Below are 9106 nucleotides of genomic sequence, written 5' to 3' on the forward strand. Positions count from 1 at the left end.
TTGAGATAAAATTTCATATGCGCCTATGGAACGCCCATGTTTACAAAAAACAATTACGATTTGAATTTTGTACTTATAAATACAAATTTCTACGTGCTTTTTGATGAATCTAGTGTACGTACAATTTACCCTGTGTATATTTAATACAATTTATTTCTGTGTAATTTACATTCAAAATTTGGTGAACAATTATGTTATGATTTTTGATGCATCTTAAAGGGACAGTCTAGTCCAAAATAAACTTTCTTGATTCAGATAAAGAATGTATCTTGTATTCTTAGTTGAAAGCTAAACCTAGGAGGTTCATATGCTAATGTCTAAGCCCTTGAAGGCCGCCTCTTCTCTCAGGGCATTTTGACAGTTTTTCACCACTAGAGGGTGTTAGTTCATGTGTGTCATATAGATAACACTGTGCTAACGCACGTAGAGTTCAGGTGAGACAGCTCTGATTGGCTAAAAGGGATGTCTGTCAAAAGAATGGAAATAAGGGGGCAGTTTGCAGAGTCTTAGATACAAGGTAATCATAGAGGTAAAAAGTGTATATATATATAAATTTGTTGGTTGTGCAAAACTAGGGAATGGGTAATAAAGGGATTATCTATCTTTTTAAAAAATACAAATTCTGTTGTAGACTGTCCCTTTAACATTACATATTTTTCCTGTGTATTTTTGTGAGAATGGTTACATTATTCTTTTTGTATGATTTTTAAAATACGATTTTAATTGTGCACTTTTGTAATGTATGCATCTCCTTCCCATACAAAAATGTGAGACATCCTGTTTTCTCAGTATAAAGTGGCTTTATAGAATTCCACTAGAGAAATATAAGGACTGGCAAGCATTCTTAAATAATCTCCCCAGCCCAGAAACCTTTAGATAATCGGCCCCTGAGTGAGATACTGAAGTCTATGACTAACAAAATTATAGCTATAACATAGTATATTAGGTAAAACATGTGGCAAAAAGGCACAGAGTGATTTAGTGCAACTAATTTATTAGCTAAATATGTCTCAGTTTTCTTGGAGCGATGCCTTCAACTTAAAATAACAATTTAATATATCAATTTAATTGACATGTGCCGGCTATAATTTCCGAGAACAAGAATAGCAGTGAGTGCAAGTTAGATGTAGTAAATTTTCCAATAGATTTGAAAGGCTAAAGGACCACACCTGTATCTGGAATTATCAGGCACAATTTCCTCCTTCCCAATGTGATAAAAGCCATAATTATTAATAAATAGTGTCACCAAACAAACAGTAGCATAAGACTTGGTATCAGAAGGGATAAGTAAGATATTAGCATATATTTTTTGTTTTCATAGTTTTTAAATATGATTAAAGAAGTGTGTGCAGAGTTTGATGCTAAGGCTTTCCTTGCCGAACTCATAGGTACACTTATATTTGTTTTTCTTGGCTTGGGGTCAGCTCTTCGTTGGCTAGTCGCCCTTCCAAGTGTTTTACAAATTGCTTTAACTTTTGGACTGGGAATAGGTACCCTAGTACAGTCCTTAGGACATATAAGTGGTGCCCATCTGAACCCTGCGGTTACAATAGCATTCCTAGTTGGTGCACAAATTTCCATCATACAGGCAACTTGTTATATACTTGCTCAGTTAATTGGAGCCGTGGTTGGATCAGCCTTATTGTATGAGTTTGCCGCCCCTGAAACAAGAGGAAGCTTTGGCGTAAACATGGTAAGTTTTACCTGCAGAAGACAATGCAGACTATTCTTATTTGACTGCCCTTTCAAGTAAAATCTACTTTCAATAATTCTTTCTTTAACAATTCATATTTTAAAGCTATCAGCCATACTGATGTTGATATATATATATAAATAAATAAAACTGACAAATTAAAGTACTCTAATGTGCTAGATAATTTTTTATTGCACTGTTGCTTGCATGTAATTATGTGTTTAACTCCTGCAAAGGGTTTTAAATATATAGTAAACGCCAGTTCCAGAGCAGCAGTGCACTTCTGGGAGCTAGCTATAAACACCTGGTGGGGCCAATGACAAGAGGTATGTGTATAGCCACTAACCAACAGCTAGCTCACATTGCTGTTCCTGAGCCTACCTAGGTATGCTTTTCAACAAAGCATACCAAGAGAATGAAGTAAATACGATAACAGAAGAAATGTACCTTAAAACTGCCTGCTTTATTTGAGCCGTTTAATTTTGACTTTCATGGAAATAGACTTTACAGTCAACTTTTTTCTTTGTTTCATCTAAAAGAGGGACTTTTTGATAAAATGTATATGTAATATTATTGTTATTATTAGTATTATCTCAAGGTTTTTTTCTGAATATTTTTTTTTCTTGTAAAACTTTCAGCAGTGTCTCGTCCAGTAAAGTAGAGACAGTTATATTTTTCAGCTAATGGGGGTAAGCTTAAAGGGACACTGTACCCCAAATTTTTCTTTTGTAATTCAGAAAGAGCATGCAATTTTAAGCAACTTTCTAATTCACTCCTATTATCAATGTTTCTTTGTTCTCTTGCTATCATTATTTGAAAAAGGCATCTAAGCTTTTTTTTGGTTTCAGTACTCTGGACAGCACTTTTTTATTGGTGGATGGATGTATCCACCAATCAGCAAGGAAAACCCAGGTTGATCACCAAAAATGGGCCGGCATCTAAACTTACATTCTTGCATTTCAAATAAAGATACCAAGAGAATGAAGAAAATTTGATAGTAGGAGTAAATTAGAAAGTTGCTTAAAATTACATGCTCAATCTGAATCACGAAAGAAACATTTTGGGTACAGTGTCCCTTTAAAGTACAAAATCAAAAGCTGCAATATTATTTTAAATGTATTATTCTTTCCATTACCATCTTATCATTAATGTTATTATTGCAATAGGAATGTATTCTTAAACTTCTTTAAAATGTGTCATTATTATATTGAATTATATTGTAGTATAAATAAAACTGAACTCATTAATTTTACTATTACAGCCAAGTAATGGGGCAACTTCTGGACAAGCACTTGCAATAGAGATTTTTCTCACATTCCAATTGGTTCTTTGCATTTTTGCCTCAACGGATGGTCGCAGAAATGACAATATTGGATCTCCAGCAATATCCATCGGATTTTCAGTTACTTTAGGACACTTACTTGGGGTATGTACTACAAATATATCATCAGTGCTATAAAAACAAAGACTTTGCAAAATAATAGAAAAATAATAAACACTTATTTATCAAGTTTGGAGCTTGATGCCCCTTGTTCTAAAGACCGCTGCTCCATAACTTGTCCTCCTGATCTGAGGCCGCGGACAGAAATCAACCCGAACTGCTGGTTCAATGGTAAATGCCAACAGCGTATGCTGTCGGCATTTATCGATGTGCAGCGGCCATGATACGCTACTTCATATCATGTCCACTCGCACATTGATAAATATGCCCCTTATTCCATTCCAATCAGTTTGAATTCATTCATAAAAACACTGAATTGTAACTCTTTTTTTTTCTACTCCATTCCAGCCAACAAGAAGAGCCCCCACTGTATTAGAAAAAAATGTGTTTCAATAACAAAATGAATATATAAAAATCTAGTTAAAACATGAAAAACAAGGTTACATCAAGATTTTCTAGTCAAACACATAAGAACAGAAACAAAAGAAACTACAAGAAACAGGAGCATATGAGATTTTTCACTTAAAGGGACACTGTAACCAAATTTTTTCTTTCGTGATTCAGATAGAGCATGACATTTTAAGCAACTTTCTAATTTACTCCTATTATCAAATTTTCTTCATTCTCTTGGTATCTTTATTTGAAATGCAAGAAAGTAAGTTTAGATGCCGGCCCATTTTTGGTGATCAACCTGAGTTGTTTTTGCTGATTGGTGGATAAACTCATCCATCAATAAAAAAGTGCTGTCCAGAGTTCTGAATAAAAAAAAAAAAGTTTAGATGTCTTCTTTTTAAAATAAAGATAGCAAGAGAACGATGAAAAATTGATCATAGGAATAAATTAGAAAGTAGCTTAAAATTGCATGCTCTATCTGAATCATGAAAGAAAAAATTTGGGTTCAGTGTCCCTTTAAGATCACACTTTTCCCAAATGCCATGGAAGCAAAAAAAATCAGTTCAAGCTCAAACTAAAATATGGAAGCTCCGTATTTTTATGTTTAAAGAAACATTATGTGCCCCGTGTTTCTGGCGAGCCTTCAGGCTCATCGGAAACAGATGTTATGAAGCAGCGGTCTAAAGACCGTTGCTCCATAACCTGTTTGCCTGCTCTGAGGTGGCGGACAGAAATCGACAGAAATCAACCCGATCGAATACGATCGTGTTAATTGACACCCCCTGCAAGCGGCCGATTGGCTGCGAATCTGCAGGGGGTGGTATTGCACGAACAGTTCACAAGAACTGCTGGTGCAATGATAAATGCTGAGAGCGTATGCTGTCGGCATTTATCGATGTGCAGCGGACATGATGCGCTATATCGGATTATATCCGCTCGCACCACAATAAATAGGCCACAATTTATTTACCTTCTTTTGGTCTCGGTACCAAAGTTCTTTAATAAAAATGTTTTTATTGAGCTGCCTAATATAGTTAACCATTATTAGCAATAAATGACATGTGTGTACAATTAATTATTACATATAATTTTGAGTAATTTTATATTTAAAATGTTTCTACTTTCAAAATGAACATTTAAATGAATGTTTAATTGATGTATACGTTTCATAGTTTAAAAGTGTGATATAAACTATATTACTATCTTTTAAACATGTGAATTATATGCAATAATTCAACTTGGGGGGGGGGACATGTAAACAGTCAGGAAAAGACACTAAATTATTTGTTTTCAACATTTTCAAGATGTTGAAAATTTTAAATATTATTTGTAAAATGTGGCAGAGTTTTCTATTTTTTATTGATTTCTGGTGTTAATGTTCCCTTCTTGAAAGGTATATAGAGGGAGTATTAGTGGAGTAATATATTTGAAAATCATAATATAAATGGATTACTCGGTTTCTATTAAATTGCAACTGTTTTGAGTTAGAAAACCCCTAAATAAAATCCATGTCATCAACTTTGTAAGGGATTCTGATTGATTGGAAATCACTGGTTATTGGCCTACTTGATGTAGTTGATAGCTGAACATTGTTTGAAATCCATGACTTTTTCAGACAAATAATAAGGGCATGTTTGAATTGCAGTCAAATATCTAGGTAGTTTATTAAGGGTGCACTATAAATATTGTGGGCCCAATTCCCAGTGACAGGGAGAAAGAAGGCTGAGGTATTAAACCAGTTCTGTTCTTCAGTATACATACGAGAGGAACCAATGGGAGATATACTGAAACAAACTAGAACATACAAGTCCATACCATTAAATGGGTTATCTCTAGATAATATCAGGGAAAAAATGGATAATAATAAGGTAAATAAAACTCCAGGTCCAGATGGAATACAACCAAGGGTTTTAAGGGAACTTAGGACTGTTATAGTCAAACCTCTACTTAATTTTTCAACACTAATTATACTCAGGCATAGTATCCCACTTTTGGCATAAAGCTGATGTGGTGCCACTGTTTAAAAAGGGAAGCATGGCTGATCCTGGAAGCTACAGACCAGTAAGCCTGATATCAGTAGTGGGAAAGATAATGGTTGTGTTGTTTGGTAATAAGCACGTATAAAATAAGTCAATTGTTTATTTTCTATAGATCTATTACACTGGATGTTCAATGAACCCTGCCCGGTCATTTGGTCCTGCATTGATTACAGGAAACTTTACCTATCATTGGGTAAGACAGCAATAAAATTATAATTAAAAAATAATATTACTATTATTTTTACATCATTTGCACAAACATTAAAGAAAAATTACAACTCCTACATAACAAAAATGTATTGTTGCATATTTCAGTGTTAAAGGGACAGTAAAGTCCAAATTAAACTTTCATGATTCAGAAATTTTAACCAACTTTCCAATTTACTTTTATCATATTTGATTTGTTTTCTTGGTATTCTTAGTTGAAAGCTATACCTAGGTAGGCTCATATGCTAATTTCTAAGCCCTTGTAGGCTGCCTCTTATCTGAATGCATTTGACAGTATTTCACAGCATTAGTTCATGTGTGCCATATAGATAACATTGTGCTCTTACCCGTGGAATTATTTTAGAGTCAGCACTAATTGCCTGAAATGAAATTGCTGAAAAAAGGAGGCAGTCTGCAGAAGCTTAGATACAAGGTTATCACAGGGGTAAAAAGTATATTAATATAACAATGTTGGTTACTGAAAACTGAGGAATGGTTAATAAAGGGATTATCTATATTTTAAAACAATAAGATTTTTGGTGTCTACTGTCCTTTTTAGGTGATATAAAACTATTTTATTCACGTCCGCTTACTATGTATAAACAATTAAGAACTAAAATTAGGGCCAGATTACGAGTGGCGCACTGTTTCCAGTGAACGATATTGCGTAATTTGATAAATGTACCATTTTGCTAGAAGACTAACTAAAAATAACACATGAAAAAAATCAGAAAACATTGAAAGCCTAAAATATTTCTTCTTGAGTACTTTCCTTGAGAGGAACATACAGTATACAACCTAGCCTCCCAGATCTGCTGTTTTGCTTCCATCTTCTTGGACACATTCCTATTCAACCTTCCCAAAAGCATAAGCAGGTCCCATTTTCTTTTTATAGACCTATTAAATATCTCTTCTCTACCACCCAGTTGGTTACTTTACAGAGTTGTGGTTGCACGTGGTAACTGCACAAGGTATACATCTTGGAGATATAAATAGTGCAAGTGGACCCAAACATTTTGCCACCTTTTAAGATAGCCCCTGGCTGTAGTACGCATGAACTCAATATATGTCTCTTCTCAGTGGGGAGAAGAAACTACCTTCCAACTCTAAATAGCTAGAAACAGAACAGAAACATTACATAGACATAAAAGTGTGAAAAGAAAATGCTTACACTTTATGCTTTCTCTATTGCAATTTTTCATGATTACAAATTTGTATATAACCCATGCACATACAGTAACTTAAGTCAGCATTAAAGGGACATTAAACCCCATTTTTTTCTTTCATGATTCAGACAGAGAAAACTATTTTAAACAACATTCCAATTTACATCTATTATCTAATTTGCTTCTTTCTTTAGATATTCTTTGTTGAAGAAATAGCAATGCACATGGGTCAGCCAATCACACAAGGCATCTATGTGCAGCCACCAATCAGCAGCTACTGAGCCTATCTAGATATGCTTTTCAGGCAAGAATATCAAGATAATTAAGCAAATTAGATAATAGAAGTAAATTAGAAAGTTGTTTAAAATTGTATTCTCTATCTGAATAATGAAAGAAAAATGTTGGGTTTGATGTCCCTTTAAATAAATAATGCAGTCCGGGACTTATCTGGTAAGCCAGTCACAATTATATATGTATAGCCACCAACCACCAGCTATCTCCCAGTAGTGTATTGCTGGTCTTGAGCCTACTTAGGTATGCTTTTCAAGAAAGATACAGAAAGAACAAAATACATTTGTTAATAGTAAGTAAAATTGAAATATCTCTTAAAATTATATTCTCAATCTTTAGTTGATTCGTGAAAGTTCCATTTACACTAAAATATCTTCAAACTACTGAACTAATAGTCAAATTTCTTTTTCAACAGATTTTCTGGGTAGGTCCCTTGACTGGTGCAGTCCTTGCCTGTCTGTGTTACAACTATCTACTAAGTTTCGATGAAATGAGTTCTAGCGAAAGATTAGAAATTCTGCGAGGTTCTTTTGCCAAGGAAAATGAAAAAGTTGAACGAAGAAGTCAATCAGTCGATCTCAACTCACTCTACAGTATTCCGAATAATAAAGAAAAGATTTAAATCAATGGCAACTCGACCTGATTTCATCTAGAATGTTACATTTTTACAAAGATATTAATTAAAGGGACAGACTAGTCAAAATTAAACTTCCATGATTCAGATAGAGCATGCAATTTTAAGCAACTTTCTAATTTACTCCTATTATCAATTTTTCTTCATTCTTGGTTCAGCATCTGGGTAGATCTATCTGATTGGTGTCAAATGTAGCCACCAATCAGCAAGCGCTACCCAGGTGCTGAACCAATAATGGGCCAGCTCCTAAGCTTACATTCTTTATCATTTCAAATAAAAATACAAAGAGAATGAGGAAAATGTAATAATAGGAGTAAATTAGAAAGTTGCTTGAAATCTGAATCATGGAAGTTTAATTTTGACTAGACTATCCCTTTCAAGGAACATGTGCGTTAAACACGCAAATAGAGGATCAATAACAAGGACCTGAACGAATACATTATTTTTGTTTTTAGTAGCTAAAGCTATTATTATGCAAAAGAATGTTTAATTAAGTAGAGTATTTTCTGTGCTGCATTAGGGATTGCTTTTACTAATATGACAGGCTTTTCTGCAGCCTGTGGAATTTATTCACACCTTGCAGACAAGTTAATTGCAAACCTATTTATCTTCCCATTTCCCTTACATCATCATTGTGTCCAACATCTTTGCATACAGCCTCAAGTTTTTAGCATTTTTCCAATAGGTTTCATCTTTAAATAGTTTCATGTTTCACCAAAGTACACATCTCTGATTATCATTACCCATGATATACTTTTTTTTATACTTTTTGATAATAAAAAAAACATCCAATTTTTTTTTACACATACATAAAAAAAGAAAAGTTTTCAATTTACTTCTGTTATCCACTAATTCTCATAGTATTCTTTCTTGAATAAAACACCTAGGTAGGTTGAGTGCACATATCTGGGGAACTATATGGCAGAAGTTTTGTAAGAATTCTTTTAGCACTAGATGGCAGCAGTGTTTTCACAATGTATAATTATTATTATTATCGGTTATTTGTAGAGCGCCAAAAGATTCCGCAGCACTATAAACATAGTAGGAGTACAACAAAACATTTATAGGGATCAAACGAGTAGAGGAACCGGCCAAGAGTCACACTGTTGTAGTCAGCTCTTAAGAAGGTGATCTACAAACAGCTGGACTCTTGGGCTTACATGCTAAGGGGGTTCAAGGGGATCACAATGGAGGAGAGGAACTGGTTGTATGCTTCCCTGAACAGTAGAGTCTTTAGGGAGC

The 9106-nt window shown here is 34.1% G+C and overlaps 1 protein-coding gene across 1 annotated transcript; it reads left to right on the plus strand.

Moving 5' to 3' along the window:
* Positions 1-1330: 1330 nt before the first annotated feature.
* On the plus strand, positions 1331-7857 carry LOC128652073 (aquaporin-2-like). The gene is made up of 4 exons (XM_053705024.1): positions 1331-1693; positions 2955-3119; positions 5679-5759; positions 7646-7857. The coding sequence occupies exons 1-4, from the start codon at positions 1331-1333 to the stop codon at positions 7850-7852; spliced, it is 816 nt and encodes a 271-aa protein (XP_053560999.1). The 3' UTR covers positions 7853-7857.
* Positions 7858-9106: the final 1249 nt, after the last annotated feature.

The sequence above is a fragment of the Bombina bombina genome, chromosome 3 (genome assembly GCF_027579735.1).
Source record: "Bombina bombina isolate aBomBom1 chromosome 3, aBomBom1.pri, whole genome shotgun sequence".
Taxonomy (NCBI): domain Eukaryota; kingdom Metazoa; phylum Chordata; class Amphibia; order Anura; family Bombinatoridae; genus Bombina; species Bombina bombina.